Raw genomic sequence first — 19,929 nt, 5'->3', positions numbered from 1 at the left:
GATGATTTTTGCGACTTGTTCATAAAATCTCTGAAGATTTAGCTTTGCCACAAATTAAATTTCAAACAAAAATTCATCATAATGTGCCCCTTATGTGTTTAGATAAGTACACATTATGTGTGTTAAATTGTCTTCTACAGAAGAAGTTTTTTTCTACACAAAAAAACAATTGTTTCCAATCACCCTGATAAGAAAAAGGTTATATTGACAAGCCATGTACAACGGAAATCAGAAGTTGTATCTTGTTTTTAACTGAAAATACCTTAAAAACAAAAACAAATAAGATAAAAATTTTCAAAAAATTCATATGAATGCCATGAAAGTTGAAGATCGAATTCGATCAAAGAACCGCAATGGGTCGAATGTGCTGGACCATTTTTCTCATACCTCTTCTGATCGAAAATTCATTGAGCAAGTCTGCCAATGTAAGAATTGTAAATGGAAAAATTGCAACTGCAGGAGAATTCACCTATCAGGTATTCAATAATCTTTGTACTACTAGAAACTAAAGTTTGCTTATTAATTTTTGGTTCAGTTATCTTTACGTCGAAATAGCAAACATATATGTGGAGCCTCAGTTTTAAATAATCAATGGGCCATTAGTGCAGCTCATTGTGTTGAGAACAAAAAGAATACCTACTCCATTAGGGCTGGAACTCACAAAAGAACATCTGGTGGAACTATAATGAATGTAAAAGAAATACTTATTCACCCTCAATACAATCCGGAAACAATGAATTATGATGTGTCACTGTTACAAACTCAAAATACATTACGAGGTGACTTCATAACACCTATAGTTTTGCCTGATGCAACACAACCAATTTTACCAAATGTGCCAGCTGTGGTTTCTGGATGGGGACACACAAGTTCTGCCGATGAGACATTACCAGAGGAACTCAAATATGCCCAAGTATACACATTAGACCAACAAGAATGTGCAAATATGCTTAAGGATTATGGTGTCATCACAAATGCGTAGGTTTATTTTTATATATAAATTATTTGATAGAGAGAACATATATATTTCAAAACAGTTTTCTAATGACTTAGAATGTTTTGTGCCTCTGAGGAACAGGTTGATGCATGTCAAGGAGACAGTGGAGGACCACTTAATCTAAATGGAGTCCTAATTGGAGTTGTTTCTTGGGGAATTGGCTGCGCTGATCCTGATTTTCCAGGAGTTTATACCAGATTGGCATATCCGCCGGTGCGAAATTGGATAAAAATTACAACAAAACTATAGTTTTAAAAGAACATTTTAAATAAAAGTAGTTTTCAGTTTTTTTCTTACCGAACCGAGTTACTACTTCATAAAGATTTTTTTAGGCATTTGTTATAGAGTTGGAAAATTAAAGTACTGTCATGTCATGTACTGCCCTTAAGCAAAAAATAACTTGGATGGTTGGAAATTATTAGATAGACTAAAATTGAAAACAAAAAAAGTCAAAAAAATAATAAAATCCTAATCTGGGGCCAAAATATGTGCAAGTCTTAGCTCTACTTAGGAGTTAGTTTGGTCAAAAATAATTCGTTTCAAATTTTCTTTTGTTCATATAAACATTAGGGTGTGTCACTTTTGTATGGCCGAAAAAAAATTTTGGCATTATTTGCACTTTGTTTTTAAAATTTTTGTTTTTTTTTTTTTTAAGAATATGAATCCTAAATCTAAGATCTGACACCTTTTTGTCATGAATTTAGCCCAATTTCTAGCTTATATGCTGTTTTGAAAATGTAAATTCACCTTTAACGCTCATTCTTTCCGCCATTTTGAATAAAACAAAGTTGGCAGCCTTTTCGTATTCTCCATACTATTATTTTTCAGTGTACCAAATTTCATGACTTTTCGTCCAGAAATGGCCGTTCGAATTAATTTTGACGCCAAAAAGCACCAAAGGCACCACTGTGCGGCGCAGTTAAAAAAAAACGTATATTTCAAAAATCATTAACATTTTGACACACCCTAATAAACATTAAACATAAGATTCAATGCATTGGAATCTTCGTTTTGCAACAAAATCAATTTATTTTTAATACCTACGCTTTTATTAGCTCCACTTGTAACTGATAAATTAACTAACTAACAATATCTAACTAAATTTTGACCTACTTTCAATACGTATTGAACTGAAACTTTGTGCATTATATACATAGTTCGGAGGGCAACACAATATTAAGTGGTCCGGACCCTAGGGAGGGGTATATTGGGGATCGAAACATTCCAAATCAATTTAAGCTTACTTCCAATTATCGTATCGAAATGAAACTTTGTACATGTAGCTCAGATGACTACACAATATTTAAGAGGTCCGGACCCTGGGGAAGGGCATTGGGGGTCGAAAAACTTCAAATCAATTTTAGCTTACTTCCAACTATCGTATCGAACTGAAACTTTGGGGTTGAAAAATCCTAAATCAATTAAAGTCTATATATGTTGAAAGTTATGTTTTAGGAAAGACCTTTGTAACGAAAAACACGTCTTATCGGTTATAAACAGAAAATATCAATAATATTTATTATTGAAAATAATTGATAACAAACACAAAACTATTATACAAATAATTTAACAAAGTGTTTTACTTGTTACATTCAAATTTCAACACTCCCACTGAATGTAACATTTAATTAAATTTGAGACCTACTGCTTCAGAACAAATTTTATGTTTTTTGGAATCTAAAGCTTTAGTTAGAAAGTCTGCATTCATTTCTGCTGTGCTTATATATTTTAAGTTAATCAAGCCTTCATCTATCTTGTCACGAACGAAATGGTGTTTGACATCGATATGCTTTGTTCGAGGATGATATGCAGTTGTTAGCGCAAGACTTATTGCACCTTTGTTGTCGCATAGAATGGTTGTTGACTTGGGAGAACTTGGAATCAGCTCGGCTTCCAGTCCTTTAAGCCATAAAGCTTCTTGAGTGGCTGCGGAAACGGCCATGTACTCTGCTTCGGTTGATGAGAGAGCAACTGTGGGCTGTTTTTTAGTATTCCATGATACAGCTCCTCCACAGGATTTATAGACGTAACCTGTTACGGATCTTCTATCAAGACTATCATTGGCCCAATCTGCGTCACAATAACCGATTAGTTCATTATTTTTCTTCTTTGAGAATTCTAATTTGGCATCGGACGTCCCCTTCAAATATCGAAAGATTCGTTTGACTGCTATCCAATGAGCTTTACCAAAGCAGTTATTAAATACGGGAAACTCTGCTCACAGCAAAACTAACATCAGGTCTGGAAACTTGTGCAGCGAACATAATACTGCCAACTGCTTCTTGATATGGAATCTGCATCATTTCGTTTTTCTCTTCTTCCGTTTGTGGGCACATTTGTTTGGTAAGCTTTTGGTTATTATCCATGGGTGAGCTAACAGGATTACAATCATTCATTTTGAATCGAGTCAGTATGTCGTTGATATAGCGTTCCTGGTCAATTTGGATAATGCCTTTGGAACGATCTCGTTGAATGTGCATTCCAAGCACAAATCTTGCTTCGCCCATATCTTTCATTTTGAACTCGCTGTTAAGATATTTCTTGAGTTTAATTTTCACATCAATATTCTTCGTAAATATTAAGAGGTCATCAACATATACTGCAATTATTATGATGTTTGAATCTTTTCCAGTAAAATAAACACAAGGATCTATTTTTGATTGTTTCAAACCATATTTAGTTAAAGCTTTGTTGAGCTTTTGGTTCCATAAACGACTGGCCTGCTTCAAGCCGTAAAGTGATTTCTTTAAATGACATACTTTACCAGTGTTATCGGTGAAACCTTCGGGTTGCATCATATATATCGTGTCATTTAAATCTCCTTGGAGAAATGCAGTGACTGCATCCATTTGGTCAATGTCCAAATCTAATTGTGCGGCCAGAGAAAACAAAAGGCGTATGGTGCTATATCTCACTACTGGGGAGAAAGTTTCTTCGTAATCAATCCCTTTTCGTTGAGCGCAACCCTTGACAACCTACCGGGCCTTGTACCGTGAAATCTTGCCTTCACTATCACGCTTTGTTTTAAACACCCATTTACAATTGATAGCTCTTTTGCTGACAGGCAAATCTACAAAATTCCAAGTGTCATTTTCTCGTAAAGCATCAATTTCTTCATTCATTGCTTGCCGCCACAATTCAGAATCAGATCTTTCAAGTGCTTCCTTCAACGTCAATGGATCATGTACTTCATCTGTTGTTACGGAATACGAAATGTAACCATCCCTTACCACAGGCTTCGGAGTACGCTTACTTCTCCTTGGTATAGTTTCATTTGAATTTGCTGTCGTATTTGGAATGTTGACATTTTCACTAGATTCACTTGATGTTTCGGAGATACATATTATTTCATCTTCAACTTCATTTAAACAATTCTGATCCGCATCTTGGGTTTCTGTTTCAACGGACTGTTCCAATTCTCTTGGCAAAACATCCGGAATCGATACACTGCTATCTTCACTGTTATTTTCCCAAACTGAATCATCATTGCCTGAGAGTATTTGAGAAAAATTAATTAAAGTATAATCTTCAATTACCTTCTCCGTCTGCAAAGACACGCGTTCATCTTCGAAAAATACAACATCTCTGCTCATGATGATTCTTCTCTTGTCTGGATTATACAATCGGAAAGTCTTGAAATCTTCACAATACCCAAGAAAGATACATGCTTCGGATTTCGGGTCTAACTTTTTGCGGCACGCTTTAGGAATATGAACCATTGCCTTGCAACCAAACGTACGCAAATGAGTCAAATCCGGTCTCTTTCCTGACCATGCTTCTTCTGGAACCACTTCAAGGGATGAACAAGGTGATCGATTTATTATATGGATGGCTGTAGAAACTGCTTCAGCCCAGAAGTTCTTCGGTAAATTCGCATCTAATAACATACACCTTGCCTTCTCGATTATAGTTCGGTTCATTCGCTCAACAAGCCCATTGTGTTCAGGTGTATACGGTGCTGATGTACGATGATAAATCCCATTCTTTCGCAATAAAGCTTGAAACGTTTTATTGCAGTACTCTGTTCCATTATCGGTGTGTAAGGTCTTTATTCGTTTGTTACATTGATTTTCTACAAGTGCTTTAAATTCTGCAAAACGGGTGATGGTTTCGTGTTTTGATTGTAGAAAATAAACAAACGTTTTTCTTGTGAAATCATCAACAAACACCAAAATGTATCGAGCACCTCCCATACTTTTGATATGCAATGGACCACACAAATCGGAATGAATTACCTCGAGTACTTCACTTCCTCTAGGTCCTGTGTGATTGAATGGAAATCGACACTGCTTTCCTTTGAGGCAAATTTCACAGTTCCATTTATCGATCGTTGGAAATTTTTGACTTGTTCCAAAATAATCGCTCAGCATCCGTAAACTTGTCATGTTGAGATGCCCCATTCTTCTGTGCCATAGTTTGCAATCTGAGTCCAAATTGTTTGCAACAAAACATCTTTCTTTTCTTGACTTGTCCAATTTAAACAACTCGCCGTGCAGAGAAGCTGTTGCAATCAGTTGTTTTTCGGAATTGTAAATTCGGCAGCCCTTGGAATCGAAAATCACTTCGTTGTTTTTGCTTACAATTTGACTTACTGACAGAAGATTTGCACTCAGATTAGGAATACACAACACATTCTCAACTTTCACCTTTTCTTTTTGTACAGCAACTGGCAAATACACATTCCCCAGGCTTTGTACAGGCAAACGCATGTTGTTAGCTACCACAACTTCACTCTTAGCAGCTTCGCTAATATCTGACATTATGTTCGGATCTGTACACATATGAGCAGATGCTCCGGAGTCAATGTACCATTCACCAGGCTGTACTGAGGACACAGCAAAAGATGTGTACAAAACGTTCGAACTTGCTTGACCTGTCTTGTTGTTCCCCATCTTAGATGGACAGTCTCTGGCGAAATGACCATTCTTGTTGCATTGGAAACATCTAGGTCCTGAACTATTGTTGTTGTTTTTAGTTCCGCTTTTATTGTTAAAGTTTTTCTTTGTTGACCTCGTTTGTTTCTGTTGACCACTGCGTCCATAAAAAGCAACTGCTTCAACATCTTCTGTTTTTACGTCTTGAAGGATCTTCATCTTGATAACATCACCAGTAATGGATACGCCGGAACTTTCAATACCCATGATCATAGGTTTATATTCTTCGGATAAACCTGCGAGTAAAATTGTTCCAACCCATTCTTCACTGACCGTTAATCCAACGCCATTCAGCTTATGAGCCGTAGTGATTACAGTATTAACATAATCCTCTACGGATGAACAATTCTCCAGTCTCGTCGTGATCAATTTCTTGAGCAGTCCAACTCTTCGCGTCAGTCCATTGTCCTGGAAAGCCTTCTCAAGATTATCCCATGCTTCCTTTGCTGTTTTGGATGCTTGAATATGAACGTAGTTCACAGGATCAACCAACAAAATAATTTTAGCTCTAGCTTTAGCTATTCTTTTCGCATCCTCTCCGTCAGCTTTAACGCATGACCACAAATCTTCCAGCTCCAAATATGCTTGGACAGAAAATTTCCATGAATCATAATTGTCACGACCCTTTAATTTTTCAATTCCTGGTAGTCCGCTGTTAGCCATCTTGAAAAATTGCTGATAGAGGAATCAAATTAAAATAATTTTTTCTCGAATTTTTTCTTAGAAAAACGTGTTTTAATTATAACTTCGTTATGGCCTTTAGCGTCCTTCTGGGCCCATAACCTGTTGAAAGTTATGTTTTAGGAAAGACCTTTGTAACGAAAAACACGTCTTATCGGTTATAAACAGAAAATAGGAATAATATTTATTATTGAAAATAATTGATAACAAACACAAAACTATTATACAAATAATTTAACAAAGTGTTTTACTTGTTACATTCAAATTTCAACAATATAGGTATGCAATATGGATGCAAAAATGTAGGTTTTGTAGGCACCAGCAAAAGAGAGTCAAATTGTACCTACTTTCAATCATGATAAGGCTAAAAATTAAAAAAAAAAATATCTAGTTTATAAAACTAAAAATACGCTTTTATAAATCACTAAAAACTATAAAATAATTTAATTGGCTTATTGGAAATATGGTAAGATCAAAAAGCGCAGAGCGCATTTTTGTTGCGTATTAATTTAAAAAATTTGAACAATGCGTTCGACGCTTTTTGATCTAACCATTTCCAATAAGTCAAATAAATTATTTTTAAAAAAATATTCTAAAACAAATTAGTATCTAATGAATACCTAAGAACATTAGTTGGAAAAAAAATGTATGGTATACTACCTATTCCCATTAAAAAAAATAATTTTCGAAAAAAAAAACAAAAGTCAATTTTTTTTTCAAAAATCAATTCTTTTTTACATTTAATTTTTAAACTATTTTTAGGCAATGTGAATGATCTTATACAAAAACACATAGGCAGAGACATGGATTCATTTATTTAAAGTAGGTAGGTATACAGTTCTTTTTGATCCAAAAAAAATAAAGTAGAGTAGGGAAAAAAAATTCTTTTTTTCGTGAAAAAATTATTGTGGTGTAATTACTATTTCCTGCTTCTGTGGAAGTTTACAGAAAACAAATCGTCGGCGTAAAGCAAAAGTGTTCTAAGTACACACAGGATTTCTTAAGGACTTAGAACAATTTTGCTTTACGCCGACGAAATAGCTACCAATGTGATAACACGTCTACTTTCAATACTATCGATAATTTTTACAAAAACTATCGATATTATCGGTAATGAATTTAATTTTCAATAACAACCAACAAAGTATCTATTTCCTTTGCTTAGAAATATGTTCGTAAATCTCATATTACTTAAATACTATCAAAAACTATCCGACTCATATAAAACCATTCTAGCAGATGTTTTCAAATAAAACCGCCACTAAAAAGTACTTCCTTTTTAACCAAACGGAAATATCTCAATTCCATTACGATTCCAATTAGTTTTTACTTCCTCCACCGCTGTACACTATTTATTCGACCATTCAAACAAATATTGGCATCACTTAAAATCTAAATGGTCTACGATAATAATTCTTCTCTTTCTCTAACTCAAGATATCTCATCAAAACGTAAATAAGAAAGAGTCCAACATCTAATATACAAAATTCGCAGCTGTTTTTCTCAACACGATAAAAAAAGACAACTCTAGTTTCTGTTAATAAAAAAAGAGAAGATACTTCAACAAATAAAAAAAAAAAAAAGAAACGACAACTTTAGGCAACACAAAACCAAAAAAAATAAAAATAATCGAAGTTTTATTAAAAAAAAAAAACAAGGTGAGGTTAATAGTCCAATTCACGAATTTACGAAAAAAAATTCTTTAACTAATTTATTCACAATATTATAAATATTTGAACACACATTTGTGTCTCATTCTAAACTAAATATTTGTCCAAAGATTTACAAACAAATTTCAAAGTTTCCATATTAAAATTACACACGCTTGCAAGTTCACCACTTTGTCGTGTGTCGTGATAAAGAAAAAAAAGGAGAGATTCTTTAAAACCTATTTAATTTTTTTCAATACTTCAATATTAAAAAACCACTGTGAATTAGTTTAAAGTTTATCATTTTCATTCAGAGAAGAAAGATTTCATAAAAAAAACAAAATATGCCACCAAAAGAAAGAAACATCGCAATCATGGGATATCGATCAGTTGGTAATGAAAAATGAAAATATTAAAAAAGTCTTACCTTAAAGTTCTTTTCTTATTCAATTGGTTTTTATTTTTTGTATTTATGTATTTTCTGGTGAATTAATTTTTGTCCACCTACTAACGACGAACACGACGCAATTATAACTGGATAATGATGATGATGGAACGTAGGTAAATCATCGCTGAGTATCCAATTTGTCGAAGGACAATTCGTTGACTCATATGACCCCACAATTGAAAATAGTGAGTATATAATTTGTTATCTTTTTCTCTTTTTTTTTTTACTTTTGTATTAAGTTGGTTAAAAAGTAACCAAAATTATGTAAAATTTGTTGAGGTAAATAAACCAGTAGGTTGTTGATAGGTGAAAAGCAGTGTGCGAGAACGAAACATACAAAAATTCTTTCTTGTGAATGAAGAAAGCCTATCACGCAGTTTAATGTTTATATACTGCGCAAAATAGTTAGTCTAAAAAAAATCAAATCGAAGGCTTACGGCATAGGTAAAGTGTTTGTCTGTGTTGTGAGTGTTGGTAAAACGAATAATGCAAATTGGTGAAATCGAACAAAAATGTGTCAGCCCTGACAAACTCACAAGGATAGTAAACATGCTCCTCAAATATCAAGGGGCACGGTAGTGCCCAGCCAAGTTCTCTAGCAACTTTGGCACTACACCCTTATTTACAGGAAACAACTCAGGCCATTTTCGACCCCCCTTTAACTTCCACACCAAAGATGCTAGAAATTTCAAACTCACTACATTTGTTGAGCTCGTCAAAACCAAACACCTCACAAAATTTCAGCCTCCTACGATGAGTAGTTTCTGAGATATAGGGCTTCAAAAATCGCAAAAACCGTAACTGACTCACTGACTCACTGACAGATCATCAAAATTATGGAGAACTTCCCGATATGGTAGAAACTTGAAATTTTACACGGTGGTAGAACTTGTGGTGTATACAAAGGAAAAAATCGAAAATTTGAGATTTTCAATTCAGGGGGCGTGGCATCCGCCCATTTCCGCTGAATTTTCATCATATATTATAGAGCACTTCTGATTATCGTAGAATCTTGAAATTTGGTAGAATAGTAGAGCTGGTAGTTTATACAAAGAAAAAAATTTAAAACTTGAGAATTTCAGCCAGAGGGCGTGGCAACCGCCCATTTCCGCTGAATTTTCATAAATTATTATAGAGCACTTCTGATTGTCGTAGAATCTTGAAATTTGGTAGAATGGTGGAGCTGGTAGGGGGCGTGGCAACCGCCCATTCCCGCTGAATTTTCATCAAATATTATAGAGCACTTCTGTATGTCGTAGAATCTTGAAATTTGGTAGAATGGTGGAGCTGGTAGTTAACACAAAAGAAAAAAATTTAAAGTTTCAGAATTTCAGGCAGGGGGCGTGGCAACCACCCATTTTCACTGAATTTTTATCAAATAAAGAGATTTTATATTCTACAGTAATACCTTGCAAAAAGTAGTGAAATCACAACAAAAACATTACTGTTAAAAAAAGAGCCAAGTTATCCTATGTTGAAATTATGCTGGCACAAAAAGTACTGAGATGTAAAAGTGTACCAAGTTCTAAAGTTTGGGTTCAATTTCGTATCAATAAAATTTTGATCAATAAAATTTTGACTTGGCAATTTTTGAAATAACTTTAAAAATCGATGGTTAAGAAAAATTGTCAAGAGAACAATAAAAATTTAATTGATACGAAATTGAACCCAAACTTTAGAACTTGGTACACTTTTACATCTCAGTACTTTTTGTGCCAGCATAATTTCAACATAGGATAACTTGGCTCTTTTTTTAACAGTAATGTTTTTGTTGTGATATAATTTACCTGATAAGTTTTTGATAAAGGGCGGTGAAAGCGATTGTTATTATTTTTAAGAACTTGATATTTGTAGGCTCCCATAGTTGGATATTGGAAATATATAAACAAAAATACCTATTTCCCATGTTTCAAGTCTAACTTATGGGGTTTTCGTTTGGTACAAAAATCAATTTATTTTTTGTTTTAGATCTGTCAAAAAAACTAATTTTCACAATTTTTGCCTTCGTTTGGCCATAAAAATTGATTTATTTTTTGATCTTTAATCAATTTTCAGGATCTGGATTTTTCGGCGGATTTACCCCACTTTTACTAACACCATTATGCATCATTTGTTGAAATTCTTCGTTTTTTCTTAAACGGTCTGAAAGTAATTCTACCGAAATAAATAATCGAGACTTATAAGGAAAAATGTATATTCAACATGAGAAAATATTTTGAACTAACAATTATTAAAATCGTTACTACGATAAGTTTCAAACAAAATCAAATGAGTTTTTAACAAAACAAAACAGAACAAGTAATTATATCAAATTAAAGTATAATATTCAACACTCCCACTTTTTGTCAAAAACTCCCATTAATGTTCGTAAGAACTGAAAACGTTGTTTTGGTAACGCCTTCGTCAAAATGTCAGCAATCATTTCAGTTGTTGATACATATAGCAAATTGAAACAACCTTCTTCGAATTTTTCCCGAATGAAGTGATATCTGACATCAATATGCTTACTTCTTCGATGAAATTCTGGATTCTTAATTAATCGAATCGCACTCATATTATCCATATAAAATGTTGTAGCTTTCTTAATTTTGCTTGGCACCAACTCTTGGAACAATTGTTGTAACCAGACTAGCTCCTTGATTGCTTCAGAGGCTGCTACATACTCAGACTCTGTTGTAGATAATGACACACATTTCTGTCTTGTACTGCTCCAACTGATAATGCCATCATTATATTTGAAAACAAACCCTGATGTAGATTTTCTTGTGTCAATATCCCCAGCATAATCAGCATCGCTGAATCCACATAACTGATGAACGCCATTTGCTTTGTACAGAATGCCATAATTGACTGTACCCTTTATATATTTCAGAATGCGCTTTAAAGCATTCTCGTGAACCACCAATGGCTTCTCCATGTATCGACTTGCATTCCCAATTGCATAACTGATATCTGGTCTTGTAGCAACTGCCAAATACATAAGACTTCCAATTAGTTGTCGATATGGAAACTTACTTGGTTCTGATTCCTCAAAATTTGTTAGTAGTTGGTTTGGATCACTTGGCACAGAAACTGGATTGCAACTCTCAAAATGGAATCGTTCTAAAATCTTCATGGCATAAGCTGTTTGATGCATAAATATGGAACCATCTGCTTGTTGGTCGATCTCAAAACCAAGAAAATAACCCACTTGCATTTGTTTAATTTCGAAGTGTTCTTGCAAATGTTTTATAACTGCTTCTACTTTCACTTGATCGTCCCCAGCCACAATTCCATCATCCACATAGATTGCCATCATTAATGTTTTTCCATTTTGACTACTTACAAACACACAGGAATCGGAATCACAAGTTCGAAAACCAAATTGATTGATGAATGATTTAAATTTTCTGTTCCAACATCTTGATGCTTGCTTCAGCCCGTACAAACTTTTCTGCAGTCTGCAAACTCGCCCACTGTTATCATTGAAACCAACTGGTTGTTCCATGAAAACAGTTTCTTCCAGATCGCCATTCAGAAAAGCCGTTTTAACATCGAACTGCTTCATGAACATCTTCTTCTCAGCAGCAATGGCCAGAATTGCACGCAAGGATGTGAAACGAACCACTGGACTAAACGTTTCTAAATAATCGATACCATATTCTTGATTAAATCCACGACATACCAGTCGTGCCTTGAAACGTTCGATTGAATCGTCCGGATTCCTCTTCACCTTGAAAACCCATTTGTTGTCAATTACCTTTTGGTTGCTTGGCTTTTCAACTAAATTCCAGGTTTGATTTTGCATAAGTGAATCAAATTCTTCCTTCATCGCTTTCAGCCATTTCACACTTTCTTTCGATTGTACAGCTTCTTCATACGACTTCGGCTCTTCACTGATCGCCAATAAAGCCATCGCCATGGAAACACCTTCTGGACGATTTCGCAAGCGTTTTTCTAAAATGTTGGCTGTATCTATTCTTGCTTCTGGAATGGGTTGACTTGGAACTTTTCTTGTTGTCTGCTGGCTTTCAGGTATAAAATCAATTTGAACATCTTCAGCATCTTCATAACTGGACACATTATCGACATTTGTGTCTTCGAGAATATAATCTTCTTCGATAATGGTAGCTATGGATGATTCTTCTACCAAAAACCTTACATCACGAACCACTGAGACACAATTGGAAGCATCAATGACACGAATACCTTTCTGACTTTCATCGTATCCAACAAAGATACATTTTCTTGACTTTGGATCTAACTTTCTTCGCTGTTGCTTTGGAATGTGAACATAGACCTCTGAACCAAAGACACGAAAATGATCAAATTCTGCCCGCTTGTTATACCAGAGTTCGTATGGCGTCTTATCTTTAACAGTACTAGTTCCTGTTCGGTTTAAGATAAAAACTGCCGTTTGTACTGCTTCCGCCCAAAGTTTTGGATTAAGTCCTTTGGCATATATCATCGACCGTGCAGATTCCATGATGGTTCGGTTTTCACGCTCGACACACCCATTTTGTTCTGGAGTGTAAGCAATGGATCGACGGTGATGAATCCCATTTTCTTCCAGTAACTGCTTGAAGGCAATATTTACAAATTCTAGCCCATTATCTGTTTGAAGAATCTTGATAGGATGACCACACTGTTTTTCAGCTATCTTCAAGACTATTTTAAACTTTTCAAGAGCTTCTGATTTGTTTTTAAGGAAATATACAAAAAGAAGTTTTGAAAAATCGTCCTTAAAAAGTATAAAATATCTTGAGCCTCCAAACGAAGCTTCTTCCATTGGCCCGCATATATCGGCATGAATGATTTCTCCACAGCTTAGAGATCTATCTGGTCGCAATTTGAAGCTTAGCCGATGTTGTTTACCATATGCACAGCCATCACAGTCAAAATTTTCATCAATGAATCCAATGTTGTTATTTTTCAAAATACTTCGTACATGGGGCAAGTTTTGATGACCTAGACGTTCATGCCAAATGCGCAAATTGTCTCTTTTCATAGCCACCATTGATTTGTCGGGTGATGGTTCTATTACTCTGAAAAGCATCTGAAACATACCACCTTTTCTTGCTCCCACTGCTACAACATTTTCGCCATCCAATAGCTTAAAAGAATTTTTGTCAGAGCAGCTTGTGTGACCGTTATCCATAGCTTTAGTCGATGAGAACAAATTCGCAAATAAAGTTGGTGCATACAAAACATTTTGGATTCTTTTCTCTATCCAATCAACTCCATTGTAAGACAAAACCTTCAAATCGCCTCGCCCAACAGCTAACATCGTTTTTCCATCACCAAGGACAACACTGATTGGAATATCCAATTCTGTAAACGTCATAAACCAATCACGACGTTTACACATGTGATTAGTAGCACCTGAATCTACGAACCAGGCATCACATTCTCTCAAGGATTGCACAATGTTGCTAAAAAAAGCTTGTGTATGTACCTTGCAATCACGTTTCCAGTGTCCAGTTAGACCACACTTGAAACATTTACCAGGTCGCTTTGGCTTGTCTTTCTTTTTGAAATTTGTGAAATTTTTCTTCTTGATTGTACCAGTATTTCGCTTTGCCAGTAGAGCTTCACTCGTTCCAACTTCTTCCAAATTAATATTTTCAACACCAAGGCGACTTTCCTCTACTAAGAGCCGATTTGTCAAGTTAATAATCGTTTGATGTTCCTTGGCTGTTGAATCCCATGCCGTAGAAAAATGTCGGTAGTCCGATGGCAATGTCATTAGTATTTTTGTTATTAACATACTATTGTCAATAGTGACACCTGCTACCTTCAATTTTTGCACCAAATTTTCTAAAGTTGAAATGTGAGTGGCAATATCATGAGTTGGGTTTTTCTGATACAAGTAATATTGTTCTTCTAAAAGATGCTTAGCTGAATCATTGGTTTGCTCATAAATTGAATGAAGCTTGTCCCACATTTCTTTCGATGTGGAATAGTTACACAAATGAATGAGAACCTTGGACCCACAAGAATTCACAATAACTTTCTGAGCCTTAGCATCCGTTCTTAGCCATGCTGCCAAAAGGATAGCATCAGTTGGCTTTTGTGACGTTCCATTTACAACGTCATACAATTCCAAGGCCATAAGATTAACCCGGACTTGAAATTTCCACATCATCCATTGGGATGGATTAGTAAATTTTTCAATAGTTGAAATATCCTTTTCCATAACTTCTCGAATATTCTGCAACAGTTTGCTCTCTCAAATTTAGTTGATGCTTCTCCAAGTATTTCCAGCAATTATCCGAAAAAAATTTTCAATTGCAAATACTGATTACGTAATTCTTCTTGAAATTCGTTCGTTCTTAAACGACCAATTACGTAATCGCTCGAAAAAAAACTTTCACCAAAAATGTTGCAAATTTATTTCTTCTTACTTTCGGCGTACAACTGGGCCCATAACCTGTTGAAATTCTTCGTTTTTTCTTAAACGGTCTGAAAGTAATTCTACCGAAATAAATAATCGAGACTTATAAGGAAAAATGTATATTCAACATGAGAAAATATTTTGAACTAACAATTATTAAAATCGTTACTACGATAAGTTTCAAACAAAATCAAATGAGTTTTTAACAAAACAAAACAGAACAAGTAATTATATCAAATTAAAGTATAATATTCAACATCATTATTGGCATCCATTTGTTTGACAAGTTTTTGTTTCATAATTATTTGTTTTGGTTTCAAGAAAGAATTAAAATAGTTTTGAATTTAAATGGAAATATTCTTCGTTCAGCTCATCTTCGGATAAAAAAATCAACGTTCGAATCAATTTTGACAACTGCGTTCGCTGCCTGGTTCACAGACAAAAATACACACCAATACTACCTATAGCAAATAAAAATCAATCTGAAAATGTATTCGTTTCGTAACGAAAAAAATCAATTTATAGATCAAAATATGGGTCCAAAAATGGAGAAAATCATTAAAAATTCGTTTTTTGTTCTTAATCTTGTAACAAATTGAAAAATTATAATAATCAAACGCGCATGATATATTCTTGTAAGAAACAGATTGCTCCACAAAAAGGTATTGTAAATTTTTTTTATTATTCTAACCGTTTGAAAGATATTAGAGATCAAAGTTAAAAAAATTATAAAAACATTTTTTACTTTCCAAATCACTGAAACTTTATTATTTTCAAATTATCAAGATGTATTTTTGTAGGGGCTTAAACGTTCTACAAAAAATTCCTTGGCAACAAATTGATTGCTTTAACCGTTTAGAAGATTTTCGTATCCAAACCAATGCCCACTGATTTCAATAGTTTTCTTATGACCCGTATGCATTGCGATTTGGATACGAATATCTTCTAAACGATTAAAGCAATCAATTTGATGCCAAGGAATCTATGCCCCTACAAGAATACATCTTGATAATTTGAAAATAATGAAGTTTCAGTGATTTGGAACATCTTTAAAAGTAAAAAAATGTTTTTATAATTTTTTTTTAACTTTGACCTCTAATATCTTTCAAAAGGTTAGATTAATAAAAAAAAGTTAACAAGACCTTTATGTGGAGCAATCTGTTTCCTAAAAGAATATGTCATGCGCGTTTGATTATTATAAGTTTTCAATTTGTTACAAGATTAAGAACAAAAAACGAATTTTTAAAGATTTTCTCGATTTTTGGACCTCAAATATCTACTAAACGGTTAGATAAACGAAAAACGTGTATAAGGCCTCGATTTTTCGGAGTACAAAATCGAAAAAAAACGAATTTCGATTTTTTTGACCCACCCTAATATGTATGTACCACACTAGAATGTGAAGAGCCGACCTAAAGTAAAAGATTTTGAGAATTTCTTAAACTATCCATTTCTCGAAAACGAAGCAAGATATCGACAAATCTTTTCTTCTTATGCTGTCAAAAAGAATCTAAATAAGCAATTGCTATTCATAAAAATGTGACTTACGATTTTTCAAAACATCAAAAATAGGTTTTTGTCCCATGAATCTGAACAAATAAATCTATGGTGTTTGGTCATAACATTTTTTTTAATTGAATTGAGGATACAAAATAACATTTAAAATATAATATATAAGCAATACATTAACGATTTCTCGTAGTTTAGTAGTTTGTTTTAAAATTCTAAATCAAATATAGGAGCAGTTTTTAAACTTTAAAATACATATATCCGAAAAAGACTTATGTTGTTATGGCCAAACTCCATAGAAATAATTTATTGTAAAGGGAGAGCAGCTATTCACAAAAATTCTAAGCAGATCGTAATGAATAGAATATTTAGCGAGCTATTAAGCACCATTAGACGCCGCACATAGGAGTATTCTGGTAGAAAAACTGGACAAAAGTCGATTTTCTAAAAATCAAAATTTTGAGTTAAATTTTTTACAAAGCTGATGGTAAATATAGATGGGCTCGTATGATGCAGTTCTTTTTTTTTTTGGTAAAGTCTGTGGTGTGACAAAACAAGTTCAAAGTCGGCTGTTTATTTTCTGGATTTTTTTTAATTTGTGGTGATTTGGTAATATTGTTAGGAGATTGGTTGTGAGCGAGTGTGCTTTTAAACATAAAATTTTCAAATGAAAAATACAATTGCAGGTATTGAATAATAATTAAAAAGTAGTTTTGGACATATTAAATGTTTTTTGTTCAATTAAATGACAGTGGGAAAAGAGTCTGCCACATATAGATATATTTATTGCTTTTTTCTTAAGTCTAATTGCTTTGTTATAGTATACCCTACTTTTCTGCTTCGATACATAGATTTATGATAACTTTGACTATTCTTTTAATTTAATATCAAAAATTTGGGTGCGAATTTTTGCGATTAACAAAATAATTTCCGAATGAAATTTTCACTTTTAGTAAAAATCACTCATACGCCCCACGTGTTTTTCTTCCTGGTTGTTAACATTTTCCAGAATTTTTTTATTGAACTTAATGCATTTGGATTCACTATGGTTCCTTTCTAGAAGCTCTATTATTTTAGATATTATAATTTTTCACATTTTGGGTGTATGAAATTTCATACTATTTTTTTTTTTTAAGTTTTTCTTATCACAAGCGTTTTTAAAGTTTTTCAACTTATTTACATAAAACCGCCTTTCATTGCATAAATAATAGTTTCTAGCAATAAGAAATTGTTTTACTTCAAAAAATAATTTTGTCCAAGTTTTTGATCGAAATACTCCTATGTGCGGCGGATACCGATCATTTTTTACTATCACTTACATTCAAAACCTGCAGCCGAGTTTTAGTGTATATATATGTATTTCCAAATTATTTTTTAATAGGAAATTAATAACTTTTCATAATTCATAAAAATAAGATTTAAAATATGTATTTATATTCAATGATAAATTAATGTAACTATTTAAATGTTTATAGCCTTCACAAAAATCACCCGAGTAAATCATCAAGATTATGGCGTAAAATTAGTTGATACTGCTGGTCAGGATGAATACAGCATATTTCCTGCACAATATAGTATGGACTTTCATGGATATGTTCTTGTCTATTCGATAACAAGTCAAAAATCATTTGAAGTTATTCAAATTATTTATGAGAAATTGTTAGATGTTATGGGAAAGGCACAGTGAGTACAATTTTTTTTTCTTCAATTTTTTGTTCTTTAAAACATTGAAATTCATTTTTGATTTTATTCTGTTTTAGTGTACCTGTTGTTTTAGTTGGAAACAAAACTGATTTGCACCAAGAAAGAGCTGTTACTGCTGAAGAAGGCAAAAAATTAGCAGAATCGTGGAAGGCAGCGTTTTTAGAGACATCTGCTAAGCAAAATGAGGTAAACATGATTTTTAAAAAAATATTAAACAAAAAATGTTGAAATAAATAATAATTTCTTTTTTTTTCAGTCTGTTCAAGATATATTCCATCAACTTCTTCTGCTCATTGAAAACGAGAATGGAAACACGCAAGAGAAAAGTAGCTGCGTTATTTCATGAGCAAGACAACACCACACGAAACTAAGTATGAGGCGATTCATTAAAAATAAACTATCTCTTTAAAACACAAGAATAAAAGTAATAAACCAGTTAAAATATATAAATTTGCTTCAACATAACTTTCATAAAAGAAAAAACAACAATATAAAAAAAAACTAAAATCAACAAACACAAACTCAAAGCCCAACTAAAACGAAATAGTTTGCAGTGAAAATTAAAATATGTATATCAAACAAAAACTTCACATGAAAAACAACCAGTTAAAATTTTAAAATATTGTTTTGTAGAAAAATGAAAAGATAAGAAAAAAAACAACCGAAAGCAAAGAAAAAAGGAAACGTTGATAAATTTGTCTGATTGGAAAATGCCTGTATTTTATATTCCCTTGCAATACAATCGTTTGTTTTCATTTATAATTTTAATTGTTTTAAAACAATTTTATGATTTTAGTACTTTAATTATTGTAGAGAATTATTTTCTTTTTTTTTTAATTTTATTTTGTTTCGTATTTTCATTTAAAATTAGTGTTAAGGGTTTTCTATCTTTTTCGTCATTAAAAATAATGAAAACATGCTGAAAAGTATGTTGTGCTCTTATTTACAAAATATATTAAACAAAAAATTAACTAAAAGAAACAAATAAGAAAAAAATAAAAAAAAACAACTATAAAACATACATTTTATATAGATTGTATTTTTGTAATATTTTCTTGTATTTTGATTTTTTTTTTTATATTATATATATGTAAATTTAAATAACTCTTAATTATTTACATATCGCATTTTCTGCTTCAAAATGATGCGGTAAAAATATATAAACACAAAATTTAAATGCAATAGGAATGTCAGTGTATACTTTAATTATCAAATAAATTGTTTAATTTAAACATTAACATTGTTTGTGTATTTATTTGTATGTTTTACTTAAATGGCAATTTTTTTCATTGAATTCGTCTTATATGATTTTTCTTATTGTTGTTGTAATTGATGCGTAACTTTTACCTGCCTTAATCGTAAACAATTTTAATCCAAAGATAGAACTCTGAAAATAATTTCAGCCGATATTCAATAATGGAGCGAAACCACTCTAATTGAGCAATAAACTAGTAGTATAGGAGAAAATAGAAAAGTCTGGATCTGGATGCAGAGAAGTTAGATTGCTATTGCTGAATGATGACAAAATGTTAAGCTGAGGTAAGCTTCAATGGTCTCTATTCAGCCCTATTAATAATGATGATGAATGAGCGAGAAGGGAATACAAATTCCGAAAGCAAAGCTGATTAAGACAT

General features: G+C 32.9%; 2 protein-coding genes across 2 annotated transcripts; both read left to right on the top strand.

Moving 5' to 3' along the window:
- Nucleotides 1-55: 55 nt before the first annotated feature.
- Nucleotides 56-1,293, top strand: LOC129913786 (trypsin-2). The gene is made up of 3 exons (XM_055992637.1): nucleotides 56-476; nucleotides 536-978; nucleotides 1,054-1,293. The coding sequence occupies exons 1-3, from the start codon at nucleotides 354-356 to the stop codon at nucleotides 1,244-1,246; spliced, it is 759 nt and encodes a 252-aa protein (XP_055848612.1). The 5' UTR covers nucleotides 56-353; the 3' UTR covers nucleotides 1,247-1,293.
- Nucleotides 1,294-8,238: 6,945 nt separating this feature from the next.
- LOC129913787 (GTP-binding protein Rheb homolog) lies at nucleotides 8,239-18,666 on the top strand. The gene is made up of 5 exons (XM_055992639.1): nucleotides 8,239-8,654; nucleotides 8,823-8,894; nucleotides 18,067-18,274; nucleotides 18,352-18,481; nucleotides 18,552-18,666. Exons 1-5 carry the CDS (start codon nucleotides 8,606-8,608, stop codon nucleotides 18,639-18,641), a joined length of 549 nt encoding a protein of 182 aa, XP_055848614.1. The 5' UTR covers nucleotides 8,239-8,605; the 3' UTR covers nucleotides 18,642-18,666.
- The last annotated feature ends 1,263 nt before the right edge of the window (nucleotides 18,667-19,929 follow it).

The sequence above is a fragment of the Episyrphus balteatus genome, chromosome 3 (assembly GCF_945859705.1).
Source record: "Episyrphus balteatus chromosome 3, idEpiBalt1.1, whole genome shotgun sequence".
Lineage (NCBI taxonomy): Eukaryota > Metazoa > Arthropoda > Insecta > Diptera > Syrphidae > Episyrphus > Episyrphus balteatus.
This window is presented reverse-complemented; position numbering and strand designations above follow the sequence as displayed.